Source organism: Neomonachus schauinslandi, chromosome 16 (genome assembly GCF_002201575.2).
Source record: "Neomonachus schauinslandi chromosome 16, ASM220157v2, whole genome shotgun sequence".
Classification (NCBI taxonomy): domain Eukaryota; kingdom Metazoa; phylum Chordata; class Mammalia; order Carnivora; family Phocidae; genus Neomonachus; species Neomonachus schauinslandi.
This window is the reverse complement of record NC_058418.1, coordinates 6301779-6320923: the sequence shown is the minus strand read 5'-3', so window position 1 is coordinate 6320923 and position 19145 is coordinate 6301779. Positions and strand designations below refer to the sequence as shown.

General features: G+C 52.5%; 1 protein-coding gene across 2 annotated transcripts in view; it reads left to right on the top strand.

Annotated features, from left to right (window-relative positions):
- Nucleotides 1-19145, top strand: part of MYH14 (myosin heavy chain 14) — an 85745-nt gene that overhangs the window by 35765 nt on the left and 30835 nt on the right. Inside the window, exons 14-25 of one of the 2 annotated variants that reach the window (XM_044911268.1) lie at nucleotides 129-302; nucleotides 626-799; nucleotides 2167-2281; nucleotides 4130-4228; nucleotides 5775-5962; nucleotides 8912-9033; nucleotides 10536-10605; nucleotides 10739-10899; nucleotides 11964-12072; nucleotides 14232-14363; nucleotides 15347-15553; nucleotides 17559-17696. In XM_044911268.1, coding sequence (XP_044767203.1) covers nucleotides 129-302; nucleotides 626-799; nucleotides 2167-2281; nucleotides 4130-4228; nucleotides 5775-5962; nucleotides 8912-9033; nucleotides 10536-10605; nucleotides 10739-10899; nucleotides 11964-12072; nucleotides 14232-14363; nucleotides 15347-15553; nucleotides 17559-17696 — 1689 coding nt within the window. The remainder of the gene's footprint in view (nucleotides 1-128; nucleotides 303-625; nucleotides 800-2166; nucleotides 2282-4129; nucleotides 4229-5774; nucleotides 5963-8911; nucleotides 9034-10535; nucleotides 10606-10738; nucleotides 10900-11963; nucleotides 12073-14231; nucleotides 14364-15346; nucleotides 15554-17558; nucleotides 17697-19145) is intronic. The other variant, XM_021681382.2, reaches the window with a different exon arrangement.

Sequence of the window (19145 nt, the reverse complement as noted above, 5' to 3'; positions counted from 1 at the left end):
CTCTGGTCTCTGTCCCCCTCCCTCTGGGTGTCTGTCCACCCACCCTGGTCTCCATTCCCCCGCCCCCGCAGTCTCTGCCCCTCCCCCGTCTCTGTCCCCTCTCTCACTTGTCCTTTGATTCCCTGCAGCTGAACTCCTTCGAGCAGCTGTGCATCAACTACACCAACGAGAAGCTGCAGCAGCTCTTCAACCACACCATGTTCATCCTGGAGCAGGAGGAGTACCAGCGCGAGGGCATCCCCTGGACCTTCCTCGACTTTGGCCTCGACCTGCAGCCCTGCATCGACCTCATCGAGCGGCCGGTGAGCCTGAGGGTCCTCCTGCCCCTGGCGCTCCCTCCCGCCCCCCCACCTCCACCAGCCACGAGATCCGAGACCTCAGTCCAGCTCCTGCCCTGCTGGGCCTCCGGCCTCTCAATCAGTTCATGACAGCGTCTGCTTTATAGATGCGGAGGCCCCGGATGTGCCTGCCGCGGGGCCTGGTTTGAGCCGAAGCTCTCATCAACAGCCGGAACTGTGTTCTGTTGTATGTCCATGTGCCTCTTACAAGAGCTACAACTTAGCAGCAACCTAAGAGTCCAGTGTGTGGGGATCTGACGTACTCTTCCCCTCCTGTTGGTGGTTAGGCTAACCCCCCTGGGCTCCTGGCCCTGCTGGACGAGGAGTGCTGGTTCCCAAAGGCCACGGACAAGTCCTTTGTAGAGAAGGTGGCCCAGGAGCAAGGAGGCCACCCCAAGTTCCAGCGGCCAAGGAACCTGCGGGACCAGGCTGACTTCAGTGTCCTGCACTATGCAGGCAAGGTAGGTGGCTGGGCCGGCCCTGGGGCCCGTGGGCGGGGGTGGGGACCACTTGGCTGCAGATGCAGGGAGAGTGCAGAGGGAACACAGGCCCCCCCCCCAAAATGTCCCCTGGAACGAGACACTGACAGGGGCCGGGAAAGCCCAAGGAGGACTGAGGACTCTGTCTGATGAAGTCAGCCAAAGCTTCCTCAAGGAGGGAGTATTTCCAGTAGGCTTGGAGGGGTGGATAGGAGTTCGCCGTGAGGAGAATTATGTGCATTTTATTCCCTCATTCGGCAAAGATGTGCCTTTTGTGTGCTCAGCCCTGTGCTGAGCAAAGCTGGGGCCCCACGCCGGACGTGGTTTCTGTCCTCACAAAGTTCCTGATCTGGGAGGGGACAAATACAGACCATGAGGATAGATGGCTGCTAGATGCTTCAGTGGGGGTAGCGTCAAAGCCCGGAGGAGGAATGCCAGGGGAGGTTTCAGACGAGAATCATGCTTGATCTGGAACTTAAATCAAGGGTCAGCAAACATCTTCTGTACATAGTTTCAGCCAGTCTCTGGCCATAGCTACTCGCTTCTGCCGTTGTAGTGCGAAAGACACGCCAGGGAATATATAAATGATTATATAAATGAAGGCTGTATTCCGATAAGACTTTATTTACAAAAAGGTGGGATTTGGCCTGTGGACCATTGTTTCCCAATCCCTGGCCCAAATGTTGAGTAAAAGCCAGTAAAGGCTAGGTGAAGGATGGGAAGGGCTGTCCAGGCGGAAGGAACAGCATACAGAGGCTGGGAGGCAGGAGACCTCTGTGCTCTGTGTCTAGCCCTCACTGCCTCTTCCACACATTGTCTAAGACCTCCCATGGGCCCAGCCCTGTGCTGTGAGTCAGATCCGAGCCCTTGCCTCAGGGAGCCACTGTCTGGTGGGGGGCACATGTGTGGGGGATTGTGCTGGTCAAGACTGTGACTCTGGGAGCCTCGAAGCAAAGCCCTGAATACTTGGAAGGAGCCAGCCGTGTGAAAATCCGTGGTGAGGGAATCACAAGCGGTGGGAATGGCAGGGGTAAACCTGAGGTAGAAATGAGCTTGTGTGTTTGAGGAACAGTGAGGAGCCCAGTGTGGCTGGAATAGAATGGATAAGGAAAAAGTGAGGGTGGATGCGGTCCTCTGGGTGGTCAGAGGACAGATAAGGGAAGTAGAGGGAGAGGGACCCTGCTGGTGGAGGGTGCAGTTCTGCGAACGGACACAAGGTGGCACCGATGCTCTCTCATCCATGATGAGCCCTGGAGTTGGCAGTCCCAGAGCTTCTGGGAGGTTCCTTGGGAAATTGGGAGAACTGGTGAAGCTGCAACTCACCACCTCCTCTGCCTGACTGCACCCAGGTCGACTACAAGGCCAATGAGTGGCTGATGAAAAACATGGACCCTCTGAATGACAGCGTCGCAGCCCTGCTTCACCTGAGCACAGACAAGCTAACGGCAGAGATCTGGAAAGATGGTGAGGGCCAGCTTCCCCAGCTTCCCTGTCCCTGGAACTCTGTGCATCTCTTTTCCTAGCCCACACCTTTGTTCTAGAGGCTAAGTTCTGAATGTGAGTTGTCTGCTCAGACACGGAACTGATGCAGGCAGGCCAGACGGTCTCCCGGTAGTGTTTCCAATCAGTGACTGACTGACTGGTTGGTTGATTGTTATCTTAAGCCCGCATCATGCTCAATGACAAAACACACTCCTCCTTAATCAGAAACAAGATGAGGATGCCCATGGTCACCACTGCTGGGCAACATGGTTTTAGCAATACTAGTCTCTGCAATCAGACTGGAAAAAGAAATAACTATATGAATATTATAAAGGAAGAGAGAAAGTTATTCATTGTAGATGGCATATGATCCCTAAAAAAGAAAAAATCAAGAGATTTGACTGAAAAAGAATTAATCACAAGAGAACTCAGCAGCGTGGTGTCTTAAAGATTAGTCGGCTTTGGGGCTCTGCTTTCTTGGCTCTCACAAAGTTCCTGTCAGGGCCCCCAGGGAAGAAGAAAGGAATAATAGATCTCCATGTCATTTGGGAGAGCTTTCCTGCTCCAACAAGGCCCATGTGGATTTGGCCATCAGTCTTTTTGGAATGGCATTTCTGGGAGGCATGGGCAGAAAGGCTGAATGTCTTTGGAGTGAACCCCGGAGCTTTCCAAGCCTTGTCTGCCCCTCCCCATCCTTAGAGAAGAGATGATTTTAACAACCAGTGGAACCAGCATTTTGGTTTCTCCCGATTCAAGGCTTCCAGAATCTGTCAGTTTGCCTTATTAGCCTTTTTCTTGAAGTGAAAAGCGTAGTTGTGAGTCCCAGCCCATGCAATGAGACAAGAGAAAAAATAAGCAAGATGCGTGGTTCCCAAACGAACTCATGGAACAAAAGGGCACGAGGTGCCTTGATGCTGGTGAGCTGATTTTAGACAGAGAGATTTGATGTTTGTGTCTTGCATGGTTTATACACGAGGGACTGACAAGCAGTGTTCAATGTCCAGTAACAGAATCAGATTCTGCTATGAGACTCATCTCCTCAGCCTGAAAATCCCCCCACCCCAACACACACTTCTTCAAAATCTGTGTCCCCTTCAAGGACACATCACACCCTCCCCCCCAACCATGATCCCTCACATGCCCCATCTCATAGGTGCCCGGCCCCCCAGGGGTTCCAAGAGCAAAGTGGAAGTGGGAAGCCTGTTGAGTCCTGGACTCGAACTTGGCACAGTGTTACTTCCTCCACGATTCTCCTGAGCAAAGCAAGTCACAGCAGCCCAAATTCAAGGAGCTGCAAGTCACAGGGAGGGATGGGGAAGGTGGCTGTTTGTGCATCAATCTCTACGACAGCTGCCCTGAGCCCAGAGTCGGGTGCCCAGCATCCCGGTAGCCCAGGGGGAAAGGCAGATGAGACAACCTCTCCTCAGAGAGGCAAATGCAACAAACTGGGTAGGAGTATCAAGTCAGTCCTCGAGCTTCCTGGCAGCCAGGGCAAAAAGGGATACCTAATCAAACAGATAGATTCCACCTCTAGGGAGACAGATGTTTTTTCCCCTTGGCATTAAATTCTCACAAAGGACATTCATCCTTTCAGTCAACTTTGATGCCCTCAGTGGGTAGACACAGAGGTGAACGGGACAGTCCCCCTGGCTTTAGAAGTTCACAGCCAACACGGAAGTTTTCCCTCCCACTTTGCCTTGTGCTGTTGACTAATAATGTTCTCTTTTTTTCCTGCCACCTTCTCTCCTCCCTTCTCTTGCTGTTCCCTTTGCATCTCCCGCCTCCATGTCTCTGCCCTTCCCCTCATCTGTCCTCTCCCCACCCCCCAAGAACACGGGGGTTTCCAGCAATTCTCTTTCCTTGGCTCCTTCCCACCGTCGCCCCCAGGATCTTCAGGGAGGCGAGGCTCTGCTATTTCTCCGTCAGGGGGTGGGTGTTGCTGTGCATCGACTGGTGAGATTTGCCGGCCGAGGCGGGTGGGCCTGTCAGACCGGGTACCTGACTTCGAACATCTGTCCCCTCTCCTCCACATGGAGGACTCTTGCCCTTCTTCCCCTTCTTTGGCGCCTCCCTCAGCAGTTCCCACACTCTCCATAGCAGCACACCCTTCTAACTAAACTGCATGTAAAAGGAAAGCAATTGCGATAATACTAGCTGGTGTTTACTGAGCACTTACTATGTGCAAAGCCCATTTACGATTACTAACCCCTAGAATCCTCCAAACAACCCAGTGAGGCAGGTGTTAGTACTACTATCCCCATTATACAGAGGAGGACATTGAAGCCCAGAGAGGTTACGTCACCTACCTGAGATCACACAGCCAGTAAGGGACAGAGCTGAGATTTGAACCCAGGACATCGGGTCCCAGAGCCTCTGCTCTTCTCGGGGCTGTAAGAACTTAATTATCCTTTTGATAATAGCCGGGAGTCTGGTGGTGAGAGGGAGCATTGAACCTGGGGAGGAAGAGGCTGTACGTGAGCCCCCCTGCACACCAGGCCCTGCCTGGAAGTGAGGATTATCTGGCTGACCCCAATGACCCTCCCTGCTGAGGGCTGCAGGACGTCAGAGTCTGCCCCAGCTGCAGAAACCTGGCAGGATTTAGACAGAATTAAGGTAAAAGAGTAGGTATTTCTCAGTAGCTGAAGTGACACCATCAAATGACAAGATCAGGCCTTACTGGAAAAATAGTTCAGTGGAAGCATCTGTCTTCTTCTTCTTCTTTTTTTTTTTTTTTTTTTAAGATTTTATTTATTTGTCAGAGAGAGAGAGAGAGCAAGAGCACAAGCAGGGGGATCTGCAGGCAGAGGGAGAAGCAGGCTCCCCGCCGAGCAGGGAGCCCGACGTGGGACTCAATCCCAGGACCCTGGGATCATGACCTGAGCCGAAAGCAGACGGTTAACTGACTGAGCCACCCACGCATCCCCCGTCTGTCTTCTTTTAAACACTGCACATAAAAGCCAGGCTTTATAACATTTTTTAGTGGGACATTGTTCCTAAAAATGCCACCGTGCTGCGTTCATGATCCCTGGCACCCTCTTGGTGCCTGTAAAATGGGAACAATTCTTCCAGGCTTATAAAGGAGTGGCGCCTGTCAGAGAGGAAGTGCTAGGTAAGTGGGTGCTGTTGTTATCAGCACCTGTGGATAAGGAACATGGAGATGCAGTTTGCATCCTGGAGAAGACGAGAGGTCAGAGGCCAGGGTTCCGGAGGACTCACCCTGCCTGGGTTCAAATCGTAGATCTGCATTTCTAAGCTGTGTGGCCTTAGGCGCAGTCTTCCACCCTCTCTGAGCTTCCTTTCTGAGTTTACACGTCAGTCCAGCGGGGCTGATAACACCTACTTACCGGTGTTTCATATGTAAAGTGACAGGTCCTAGAAATGATAAGACCCTTGAACTTTAACCAAGTTTAACCAGTCCACCTACAACTGACCCCTGACCCCCTTCTTTCTCTGCATCTGTTTCCTCTTCCCACAGTGGAGGGCATCGTGGGGCTGGAGCAGGTGAGCAGCCTTGGGGATGGCCCACCGGGTGGCCGCCCCCGCCGGGGCATGTTCCGAACGGTGGGACAGCTCTACAAGGAGTCCCTGAGCCGCCTCATGGCCACACTCAGCAACACCAACCCCAGCTTCGTCCGCTGTATCGTTCCCAACCATGAGAAGAGGGTGAGTGACTGGCCTGGGGAGGGGGGCGACTCCGGCAGGGGGTAAAGGCCTGGCCACTGACCTTGGCTGGAGCCAGGCTCACCTCAGACTGGCTGTGTGACCTTGAGCAAGTTGCTTTCCCTCCCAGGCTCAGTGCTCTGTTAGGAAAATGCATTCATTCAATTCAGAGAACTTAAATTTTATTGAGTACCTACTAAGGGCCAGGTTTTGGGGATACTTTCAAGAGAAAAGCACAGCCAACTCCTGTTCTCACAGTCTAAGGGGGAGCACAGACATTCAACTGAGCAACCATAATGAATGTCCAGTTGGATTTGTAGGGGTGGTAAGTATCCCCTAAGGCTTAATCTGGTCTGTGATGTCAGGGAGGCCTCCCTGGATGTGGTGGTGATTGAGCTCTGAAGGATAAGTGGTATCCTGAGGAGAGAACAGCTTGTGCAAAGGCCTGGTGGGACGTTGGAGCATGAAAGGTGCAGGGGATGGAATGAAGGCTGTTGGGGCTGGGGGTGTCATGTCCGGGTGGGGAGACCATGCCTGGCTTCCCGGGCCACCAAAAGGTTTTCTTGTTAGGAAAATCAGAGAATGGGCCCTGTAGAGAAGGGTCAACATGGGTGAAAATGAAATACAAAATGAGGTGCCCGAGGCTTACCCTGTCCTCAGAAAACAGGAACTGTGGTTACTGTGTGTGTGTGTGTGTGTGTGTGTGAGAGAGAGAGATGTCTGCAAATATCCTATCTTACCAAACCTAAGACACGTCTATTTCTCACACTTTAGCATCTCTGAAGTTGGGGGTGTGGCCTACAATCAACCTGTCAGAGGTTAATTGATAGGAGTTTTTTTCTTTCGTGATAGTATATAAAATAACAGCGTTTTGCAATGGATGGAGGCTTATATTTGATGAAATACGGTACACAGATTCACCCATTTTTTTCCAAGGAGCCCTGGTTCTTTTTAGCGGGATGGTGCTTAGAGTCTAAGATCTGGCTGTTAGGTGTGCTCAGTGGTATTAGAACCTCTCAGCAAACAGCTGCATATACATACACACAAGTGAATATATACACATACGTATAGACGTGTATTCACGCATGTAGACACACACGTTTTTTTCTTAAGTCATCTCTGTACCCAATGTGGGGCTCGAACTCACAACCCTGAGATCAAGAGCCACGTGCTTCTCGACTGAGCTAGCCAGGCACCCCTGTATACACACGTTTATATCTATGTTGATTTCTATAAATATCCCTACATACTGAAAACTGAGTTCACACCAGTATGCCAAGTTCTGTCTCAGCATCACAGAGTTCATTATAACTTTTTCCTCATGCAAATTTGTGACTCTTTCTGTGTGTGTGACAGTGAGAAATCTGGATCCCACAAAATACTACATATTTATGTGTTTTCTCAGTCCCCTGTAATGTAATCCATCTCTTGGCCCTCCTGGTACCTCCCCCACTCAAGCCTGCCCAATATTTTGTCAAAGAGTGGGATGGAGGGAAGAAGGAAGAAAATATCAATGTGAGGCCATCCTATATATCATTTCTGACTACAGTTCTTTCCAGCTATTTCCTTGGGGGTGTTTTGATTGTGAGACAGTCAACTAAGGTGGCTTAAGCCAAAACGAGAATGTATAATCTCACATAATTGAAATCCCACGGTTGGGTTCAGTTATAGCTGGATCCAGGTGCCCAAATGGTGGTGTCAGGGGTCTTTTTCCTTTGCTTGGCTCTATGTTGTCTTTACTCTGAAGGAATCTCATTCTCGCTCTCTTTCTTTCTCTTACTCCCCTCAGGATGATAAGGCAGCCCCCAGTAGTTCCAAACTTTGGTTCTCCCAGTTCAGCAACCATGGAGGGAAAAGAGAGCCTCTTGTCCAGGGTCCTCATTGGTCCAGGATGGGTCTTGTGCCCACCCCACTAGCGGACTGAGAACCGCAGGGGAGAAGTAGCTCTCTCCTGAAGAAGTGAGCCTTATTGCTAAAGAAGGGGGTACACATATAGTAATAAAGGGAAACTCCCTTTTGGCCAACATAAACAATCTGAGGGCGGGGGCTTTTATCTGCTTTTTCACTGTTGGGTCCCCAGTGCCTTGAACAGTGCTTGGCACACAGTGGATATTCAATAAATGTTTGACGGATGCATAAATATAAGATATATATGCTTCAGTGGCCCTAGAAAAAGATCCAGAATGGTGGTATTCATATTTTATTCCCACCCCCCAGAAATTCACATTCTACCCTGGGCTGTGACCCGGACGTTGGATTTTTGTTTTTTTGGTGTTTTTTGTTTTGTTTTTAAAGCTTCCTAGAGGGTGCCAGTGTGTAGCCAGGGTTGAGAACAACCGATCTAGAAAGTTCTATTAGAAACTGGGGACTGTGGGGTGCCTGGGTGGCTCAGCCAGTTAAGAGTTTGACTCCTGATTTCAGCTCAGGTCTTGATCTCAGGGTGATCTCCGGGTCGTGATTTCAAGCCCAGGGCATTGGGCTCCATGCTGGGCGTGAAGCCTACTTTAAAAAAAAAAAAAAAAAAAAAAAAGAAACTGGGGATTGTGTTGCCCACTCTGGGGGCCTGGACAAGGCAAGAGTTCTGTTTTAGAATGTTGAGTTTGAATTTTTGTACTGTTTAGGGTTTTTTTTTAGAAGGAAGGGAGGGAGGAAGGAAGGAAAAGGCAACAAAAGTTAGCTACTCCAAAATAATGATGTATGGGTTTTATTTACCCATCACCTTCCCAGTGAGGCCTTTCCCCAACTATTCCCAGTGCAGATTCAGCACTCCCCGCCCTCCCTGCGGCTAAGCAGTAGGTACTCAGTAAATGTAGGTTGACCCGTGTGAAATCGCCAAGGATTTCTGACCCTCCCGAAGGGCCCGTCCTGGTTCCCCCAGGCGGCTGCCGTCTGGTGCGTGGCGCCCCCATGTGGCCGCCGTCGACCCCGCGTGTCCGTCCCCGCTCTCCGCAGGCCGGCAAGCTGGAGCCTCGGCTGGTGCTGGACCAGCTGCGCTGCAACGGCGTCCTGGAGGGCATCCGCATCTGTCGCCAGGGCTTCCCCAACCGCATCCTCTTCCAGGAGTTCCGGCAGCGGTGAGTGCGATGGGGCGGGGCTTGGTTTGGAAACCCCCCCCCACCCCCCCATCTGCATCCAAATCCCCCCACTGCTACTTCTGAGTCTGGGGAGTCAGGGCAAGTTCCTTTGGTTCCGGTCTCAGCTTTTTCCTCTGTGGAATGGGAGAGCAGGACCCCGCTCAGGTTGTTCCCCGAGAGAAAGATTGCCTTATGCAGCAATCTGTGTGTGGCGATCTGTATTTCTTTACAAATGCAATAGAAAGGGATAGAACAGAAAATACCAGAGTTTTAGAAGCAAGTCATAGGGGCGCCTGGGTGGCTCAGACCGTTAAGCCCATGACTCTTGGTTTCTGCTCAGGTCATGATCTCAAGGTCGTGAGATCTGGCAAGCATCGGACTCTGCTGGGTGTGGAGCCTGCTTGACATTCTCTCTCTTCCTCTCCCTCTAACCCTCCCCCTACCCCCCAGCCCCCTACTTACACACACGCGTGCTCTCTTTCTCTCTTAAAAAAAAAAAAAAAGACATTATTAAAAAATCCAGTTCCTGGGGCACATGGGTGGCTCACTCAGTTAAGTGTCTTAGCTTCGGCTCAGGTCATGATCCCAGAGTCCTGGGGTCGAGCCCCACGTCGGGCTCCCTGCTCAGCGGGGCGTCTGCTTCTCCCTCTCCCTCTGCCCCCCCGCCTGCTTGTGCTCTCTCTCTCAAAAGTAAATTAATAATAATTAATTAATTAATTAAAAATACAGTTCCTCGGATGGCTGGGCCACGTCTCAAGGGCTCAGTAGTTACATGTGGCCAGTAGCTTCTCTATTGGACGGTGCAGCTCTGAGTCTGCTACTCAAAGTGCGGTCCCTGGGACAAGCAGCATGAGCATCACTGGGCAGCTCCTTAGATATGCACATTTTCAGGCACCACCGCAGACTTACTGAATTAAGATCTGCATTTTAACAGCCCACCCCTGGTGACTGAGCAACCCTGATACACACACACACACACACACACACACACACACACACTTGTCAATCACCAGTCATAAAATATGTCATGTTAACATAGGACATGTCTTATGTATATGATGCATGATATTTTACAAAATGTCGAGATCCAAGGAAGGGCACAGCAGGGGAAGGGCTCTGAGGACACGCACATATGTGTTTATGAACTGTATCCCGTTTCATTCTCCGTCGTGCTTAGACATTGGGAAGAAGCCGCTGCACAGCACTTAGCTCAGGGCCTGACCAATAATAAGTCTTCAGAGACATCAGCTGTCACTGGCAGGCATTCTCACATTTCCACTCTGAGACCCACCTGTGTTCCGCATCTCAGTGATGCTGGTGGGGTGACAGAACACTCACGATCAGCACACAGTGAGTGTCCAAGGGGTGGCCGCTCTGGGGGTCAGTGCTGTCGTGGGTGGTGTTAACGCTCTTAGCCCAGTTTGTGGTGCTCGGTGTGTGTGGCAGGAGCTCAGTGACAGTGTGCTGTAACTCCCCACCCGCCCCTCCCCTCCTCCCGGCAGATATGAGATCCTGACGCCCAGTGCCATCCCCAAGGGCTTTATGGATGGGAAACAGGCCTGCGAGAAGATGGTGAGTGCGGGGCAGAGCCCGAGCTGCAGGTGTATACGTGTGCACACGCAGGGTCCCAGGCGGTGGAAGAGGGGAGCAGGGACCGCCCTCTCCTCGCCCCTCCTCTTCATCACCCCTCTCCCACCCCTCACAGATCAAGGCCCTAGAACTGGACCCCAACCTCTACCGTGTGGGACAGAGCAAGATCTTCTTCCGGGCAGGGGTCCTGGCCCAGCTGGAAGAGGAGCGGGACCTGAAGGTCACAGACATCATCGTGTCCTTCCAGGCAGCTGCCCGGGGGTACTTAGCTCGCAGGTAGGGCACCGTGCTGTCTCCTGGGTCCCGTTGGCCAAGGCTGGGGGTAGGGAAGGGTTGACCAGAGGGCTCCAGGGGTCAGGACCTCTGAGATGGTAGAAGGGCCGGGAAACAAAGGGGTGGAGCCACTAGATGCCCAGGCTTCTTGCTGCTACAGTCCCCGAGGGCCCACATAGGCCAGGTCCAGTGCTGAGTGGTGCCGGGGACACAGAGAAGAGCTAGTCTTGGCCATAGGGTGACCAACCATCCTGCCTCGCCCAGGACTGGAGGTTCCCCAGGATGCATGATTTTCGCCCTGGGCAAACAGGGAACAGTGGTCACCCTTCCGGCCAATGCCTCAAGAGACTCCACCCTGGAGGGGGAGACATACACGGGCACAAAGCGTCACAGTCTGGAATGGGATGTGCTTTGATGGTTGTCCAGGTGTAGTGTGGAGACCCTACAGCAGACCAGGACGCATCCAGGTCCCACTTGATGGCCAGAGAGACGAAGGAGGATGGGACAGGTGTTGTAGGCAGGAGCGACAGCTGATTCAAAGACCCAGGGAAATGGGAGCCTGATGTGTTTCAGGAATGTGAGAAGTTTGCAGGAGAGTCTCCTTCCCCCTTGAAATGGCCCAGAGGGAGGATCAGAGAACAAAGGACTCCCCCAAACACCAGGCTGAGGGGTGGGGACCTTGTCCAGAGGTGCTGGGGAGCCAGGGGAGGGCTGTGAGCAGGGGAGGGGAGGGTAAGCTCTGGGTGTAGAAAGACCCCCTCGGGAGGCAGGTTGGGGATGGACTGGAGGGAAGAGATTAGGGGCTGGAAGGTTGGTGTGAGGGTTCAGGTGGGGGAAGAGGAGGCCTGAACTAGGGTTGTGTGGACAGAGAGCGGGGTTAGAGCAGAGAGAGTCAAAGGCCAAAGGACAGACTATATGCAACAGGATCTGCCAATATTAGAAAGTGCTTGCACATGTAGGCCCTCAACAATGGTTGACTAAGTGAAGGGAGCTGTGCTCTCTTTCAAAGGGGACAGGCCTGGAGGGGCTGAGCCTCCACTCTCCCACTTGCCCGTCTCCCCACCCAGAGCTTTCCAGAAGCGACAGCAGCAGCAGAGTGCCCTGAGGGTGATGCAGAGGAACTGTGCCGCTTACCTCAAGCTGAGACACTGGCAGTGGTGGCGACTCTTCATCAAGGTGAGGGCGCCTGGGGAAGTGGTCTGAGCAGCAAGGAGACAGCACATTGGGGCCAAGTGGCTTTCTCTGTTTGGGCCTCAGCTTTCTGCATCTGTAAAATGGGACCAATCAGCCCAATCTTTGTTAGCCAGGATTCTTTGGTGTAGCAAGTGACCAAAAAAATCTGACTCAAACCAACATGAATAAAAGATTGAGGACAGCTTCAGGAACAGCTGGATCCAGGGCTAAGTCAGGGGTCCCAAAGACCCCCTCAGATTCAATGATTCACTAGGAGGACTCACAGAACTTAGAGAAGCTGTTCTGTTCATGGTTATGGTTTATTACAGTGAAAGGATAGAGATTAAAGTCAGCAAAGGGAAAATGTGCACCGAACAGAGCTTGGGAGAGACCAGGCATAGGCTTCCAGTTGTCCTCTCGACAGAGTCATGTGGACAGTGCTTAAGTCTTCCAGAAACAATGTGTGACAACATATATGGGCTGTTGCCAACCAGGGAAGCTCCCCTGAGTCTCAGTGTCCAAGCTTGTTATTGGGGGGTCAGTCACATAGGCATGGCTGACCCCCTATGTGGTTGATCTTACTCAGTCTCCAGCCCCTCCAGAGGTCAAGTTGATGCCATGGGGGCCAAGAAACCCAGGTAACAAAGTCACTCTTATCAGTCAGAATATTCCAAGAGCTTGCAGATTATCTTCCAGGAACCAGGCAAGGGCCAGGCCTTTCTATGAAAGGTGCAGGGTTTGGACAATGCAGGCCTGCCGAGTCAACCCTTTATTGCACAAGGGCCCAAATAGTGATGTCAATTATCTGACCTTCTGTGTCTCCCATTTGGCTTTTCCTCATGGTGATCACCTTTAGGCTTTTCCACATGGGGGCCACCAGCCCATTGAGACTTGTCCCCTGACCAGCGAGGCCAGCACGGTCTTCTCCTATCCCAAAGCTCCAGCCAGAGTCCCAGGTTTGACTTGCCCTTGGCCAGCTGGGGTCATGTGACCACCCCAGGACTCATCAGGACACATCAGATGAGCCAGGCTGGTGTCACATGCCCGCCTGGAGCAGAGGGGCAGAGCCGGGTGGTCAGGCCCCTTGTGAGCATGGGGGGCAGTGTGTTCCCCCAATGGGAAATTGGAGAGGAGGAAGGAAGTTCGAAATTTGGAGGCAAAAAACCCAGCCATTCAGTGTAATTCCGAATACGGTGTGGGAGCAATCAGCCTACGTGCCCTCAGCCGGTGTTAACTGAGCACCTACTATGTGCCAATAACTTTGGGGGGGATCATGATAAAATGGTGAATAAAAGCAAAGTCCTGCCCCATGGAGCCCACAGTCTAGAGCAGGGGTCAGCAAAGTGTGGCCTGGTCCAGGTGCCTGTGTTTGTAAATGCCCATCGGTTAACGCATTATCTGTGACTGTCTTTGCGTTCCAGCAGCTGAGTGGAGTTGTTAAAACAGAGACAGGGTGGCCCACAAAGCCTCAAACGTTTCCGAGCTGGCCCTTTAGGAGAAAGCTGGCCTACCCCAGGTCCTGGGCATGGGCATTGACCGGCATCAGCGAATGAGTCTCACAGATAAATATAAAATTGTGGCCGTGTTAAATGCCATGAGTTAGGGCAGAAGAGAATACAATACTGTAGAAAAAGAACCGAGCTGAGTCGAGAAGAACCAAACAGAAAGCAGTGGGACAGCAATGATCAGAGGGGATCCCACTCAGCAAGGGGGAGCCTGTCCTTTCAGTTGGTTATGTGTGTGTGGCACGTGTCCCGCGACCTGAATCACACCGCGTAAAGTGCATCTCTTACCCCAGACCCGGGACTCGGGAACTTTGAGGGACATTGTGCTACAGAAGGGCAGCGCCGGTGTCTCTTGTCGCCCAGGGTTAGTTTCGCGAAGAAGGAACACGTTTAGTGCGGCTTGCCTTTGCCCCGGGCTGTTCTAGGCTCTTCACTAGTGTCAGCTCATTCACCCACTGCGAAAACCCCAAAAACCCCATGGCGCAGGGGCTGTTCCCATCCCTGTTCGATAGATGACATTAGCGAGCTAGCCGGAAGCCACATAGCTCCGGAGCTGCCACTGGAACCCGGCTCAGGGTGTGAGTGCTTACTCACCTCCTGGGCCAATGGAGCCAGCCATGCCCACCTTTACCTGCCCCCCCCCCGCCCCGCCGCCAGGTGAAGCCGCTGCTGCAGGTGACGCGGCAGGATGAGGTGCTGCAGGCGCGGGTGCAGGAGCTACAGAAAGTGCAGGAGCTGCAGCAGCAGAGTGCCCGCGAGGTGGACGAGCTCCAGGGCCGCCTGGCACAGGTAAGGGGCGGGGCCACGGTGGGCGGAGCCAGGGCGTGGGCGGGGCTCCCAGCTGAGCCGCGATCGCTGTGGGGGGAGGGGCAAGGTGGGGGCTCAGGTGTGCTGGGGCCCCCGATCCAGGCTGAGACCGTTTGGTGCTGGTGGGCTGTGACGTGCAGGAGGCAGGGCCCTGGGGCGCAGCCAGGGTATTGGGCGGTGGGGGGGTGGGTGCGGGTTCCTGCGGAGCCGAGATGCTCAGGCGGCTGGCCTCCGAGAGGGGCAGGGTAGGGGCCGGCCTTGTGGCAGGGCAACGGGAGGCAGGCGGTGAGCCTTCCGTTGTCCAGTTTTTCTGGTGTCTCATAAGTAATGCTGAAGCAAAACCCTTTTTGAGCATTTTCCTGTTTGCTTTTACTGAGTTATTTCCTTTGGTTAAATCTCTAGGCGTAGGAGTGTTAAATGAAATGTGAGATGGTAGGGGCAGCTGGGTGGCTCAGTCATTAAGCGTCTGCCTTCGGCTCAGGTCATGATCCCGGGGTCCTGGGATCGAGCCCCGCATCGGGCTCCCTGCTCAGCGGGGAGCCTGCTTCTCCCTCTCCCACTCCCCCTGCTTGTGTTCCCTCTCTAACTGTGTCTCTCTCTGTTAAATAAATAAAATCTTAAAAAAAAAAATGTGAGATGGTAGAAAGCCCTCTCGGGGGCTATTTGGAGGGTGGACTGGAGAGGGAGAGCCTGGAGGTGAGGAGGCTGGGGAGAAAGTCCATGGGGAGAGGATAAGGCCCAAGCTGCGGGGAGGTGAAGGGAGGTGGGAGAGAGGGTGGCACCCAGGGGTCTGACTTGGTGACTGGGCAGGGGGGGTTGAGGTCATCCCGAGATGGGGACCTGGAGGAAAGCCCTCCAGGCCCCAAAGGGCAAAGCAAATCAGGAGGCAGGAGGGACCGAGTGCTCCACTGAGACTGCCCTGGGAGCACTGCCTGCTGAGTGCTGACCTCCCACCCTGTCCCCAGCTGGAAGAGGAGCGCACCCGCCTGGCGGAGCAACTCCGAGCAGAGGCAGAGCTGTGTGCGGAGGCCGAAGAGACGCGGGGCCGGCTGGCAGCTCGCAAGCAGGAGCTGGAGCTGGTGGTGACAGAGCTGGAGGCCCGCGTGGGCGAGGAGGAGGAGTGCAGCCGCCAGCTGCAGAGTGACAAGAAGAGGCTGCAGCAGCATATACAGGTCGGGCCCCTGTGTGCCCACAGGCCACCTCGCCCCATGCCCTTCCGTCTACCCAGACAACCTTTGCTTCTCCAAACCATGTCTCACTGGGCCATGAATTTGCAGAAAACTCAACTCAAAGTGGCATAAGCCAAAAGAATACTTCTTTGGTTCAAATAATGGGAGACTCCAGAATGCTTATGCATTCTGCTTCAGGCATGGCTGGATCCAGGTGCTGAGGTGATACCCTCTGTGCTCTTTCTCTTTCCATCTCTTGGCTCCATTTGCCTCTAGGCTGCTGTATTCCCAGGCAGGCCACCCTCCCATGGTTCCCCTTCAAAATCCACTGTGTGCTTTACATCTTCATTTCAGATGCTAAGTTTTCATTGGCAGTATTCATCTGCATTTATGTGTTACGACTTCTTCACTTGAAAAAAGTAGATTGAGGTACCCAAGTTATGCCAAACATACTTTAAAAATTTCCAGTGATTAAGTGAGCGTCTGGTCTTACATTTAAAATAAATAAAATTAAATAAGTTTGAAAATTCAGTTCCTCAGCCATACTGACCACATTTCAGGAGCTCAGTAAGTGTTTTAATCACCTCCTCTTCGTCCTGTAGGTGGGGGAGGGATCCTGCCCTAGAGTTACGGGGATGGCCTGACACCATTCCACAGAGAGCCACACAGGGGTTGCACTCAGGAATAAAATGAACAGGCCACAGCTGTGGGAGGCAGGCTTTGTAGTAACAAAAGTATGGGGTGACCCCTGGTTCCTACAGGGAGATGTGATCGGTGAGTTTGAATAATTTCAGGGCTGGCAGGCAACTGAAGTCCACTATGTAGGCAGAAGCTGGCCCTGTGCCTGGTCCCCGTGATGTGTAGTGTTAACATGACCAGCGGACCTTATCTGTGGGAGCAGAGCAGGTAGGAGGAGGACGTGTCGGTAAGCCATTATAGGTCTTCCCAATACCAGATAGCAAGTCAGCACCTAATCCTGAATCCTTTTTTTTTTTTTTAATTGAGGTATTATTGTATTATTGGGGCACCTGGGTGGCTCATTTGGTTGGGCATCTGACTCTTGATCTCAGCTCAGGTCTTGATCTTAGGATCGTGAGTTCGGGCCCTGTGTCGGGTTCCGTGCTGTGAAGCCTACTTAAAATTAAAAAAAAAAAATTTTTTTTGAGGTATTACTGACATATAGCATTAGTTCAGGTATATAGCATAGGGATTTAATATTTGTATATATCAGGAAGTGATCTCCACAGTAAGTCCAGTTAATATCCATAGTCTTACATAGTAACAAGAACAAATATTCTAGTGATGAGAACTTTTAAGATCTACTCTATCAGCAACTCTCAAATATACAGTACAGTGTTATGAACTACAGTCATGCTGTCCATTACCTCTCCGGGATTTATTTATTTTGTAACTAAAAATGTGTATCTCTTGACCCCCTTCACCCACTTCACTGACCGTCCCTCGCCCCCCGGCAACCGCTCATCTCTTCTCTGTACCTATGAGCTCAGCGTTTTGTTTTTGGTTTTGTTTTTTAGATTCCACCCATAAGTGAGATCATCCGCTATTTGTCTTTCTCTGACGTACCTCACCTAGCACAATGCCCTTAACATCCTTCCACGCTGTCACCCAATATCGAATCTTAATTTCCAGTCTCACACCACATGTTACCACAGTGGACAGTGCCTGTCTGTATGATGTGTTTATTTATTATATTTTTTGTTTATAATCTTCCCGCACACACAAGAATGTCATTTCCATAAGGACAAAGATGTGTATCTATTTTTGGTGCCTGGAACAGGCACACACAGGGCCCTCAGGGAAGGCTCAGGGGTAATGAACGAAACGGGAAGGCCGGTAAAGTTTTGCTCCTTCCCAGCCTCGCCCAGAGCAGGGACCTGTCTGAGCCACAAGCCCGAGGGGTTCGGGACCGTCCCCTACACCCTGTCCTTCCCATCTCATGCCAGCCCCCAGCCCCTGGGTCCTCATCCCTTGCCCCTCCCCTCTCCAGGAGCTGGAGAACCACCTCGAGGCTGAGGAGGGGGCGCGACAGAAGCTGCAGCTGGAGAAGGTGACCACAGAAGCGAGGCTGAAGAAATATGAGGAAGACCTGCTACTCTTAGAAGATCAGAATGCCAAGCTGAGCAAGGTCAGTGGCCTGTAGGCCCCCAGGGGCAGGGAGCTGTGGTGCATGGGGTGGGGGGTGAGTCTCTCGGCGTCTCCCCCAGCTAGCGCCCCCCCTAGGGGTCTTGGGCTCTCAGTCTCAGCTGTGTCTCCCTTCGACCTTTGCTCTTCCCTTCACTTTCCCTTTGTCACACCTTCACCCAAGCAGGTATTTATTGAGCAACTACTGTGTGTCATTACCCATCACTGGTAGATCATAAGACACCCAAAGCCACGCGGCTGGAGACCACCACCATCTCATTATATCCCATCCTTCTGTGGGTCAGCTGGGGCTCCGTCGCACAGCTGCTCCATGGCTCTCGGAGGCAGTCACCGTGGTGTGGGGGCCGGGTGCGGATGTCTCCCGTCTCTGTGCTCCTTCGTGTGGCTTCTGTCCCCACAGGAGAGCGTGGGTTTCTTTTTTTTTTTTTTTTTAAAGATTTTTATTTATTCATTTGACAGAGAGAATGAGACAGAGAGCACATGAGAGGGGGGAGGGTCAGAGGGAGAAGCAGACTCCCCGCCGAGCAGGGAGCCCGATGCGGGACTCGATCCCGGGACTCCAGGATCATGACCTGAGCCGAAGGCAGTCGCTTAACCGACTGAGCCACCCAGGCGCCCGAGAGCGTGGGTTTCTTATGTGGCAGCTCCGGGCTCTGAGAAGGGGAAGCGGAAGCATCCAGGCCTCTTAAAGTATTAAGCCTGAAACTGACACGGCATCACTTGTGCCCAATTCTATAGATCAGGGATTGGCAAACATCTTCTGTAAAAGATCAGATAGCAAATATTTCACGCTTTGCAGGCCTCTGTGCTTCCGTCACAAGCGCTCAGTCCCGCCAATGTAGCATGAAAGCAGCCACAGATGGTACATGATCGAATGCGTGTGACTGTGTCCCAATAAAACTTTATTTATAAAAACAGATGGCGGGCCAGATTTGGCCTGCACACTGTGGTTTGCAGACCACTGAGCTTAAAGCAGTCATAGGCTCAGCCCAGATTCAGGGGGTGGGAAATTAGGCTCCATCCCTGGGTGGGGACATGGCAAAGAACCCACCACCATCTTTTACCTGCCACAGCTAGGACTGGGCTAGGCACAGGGGATATGGCATTGAACTAACCTAGAAAGCCATTTATGTCCTCACAGGGGGCTGGGGGAAAGGGATGCTAGATGAGACACCACGGAAAATAAACATAACCACACATTGTGACTTAATTTTAAACTGTCAGAAAAGAATAGAAGACTATGGAGGGGGGAGCCTGGGTGGCTCAGTCGGTTAAGCGGCCTTCGGCTCGGGTCATGATCCCAATATCCTGGGATCGAGCCCTGCATGGGGCTCCCTGCTCCGCGGGAAGCCTGCTTCTCCCTCCCCCACTCCCCCTACTTGTGCTCCCTCTCTCGCTGTGTCTCTCTGTCAAATAAATAAAATCTTAAAAA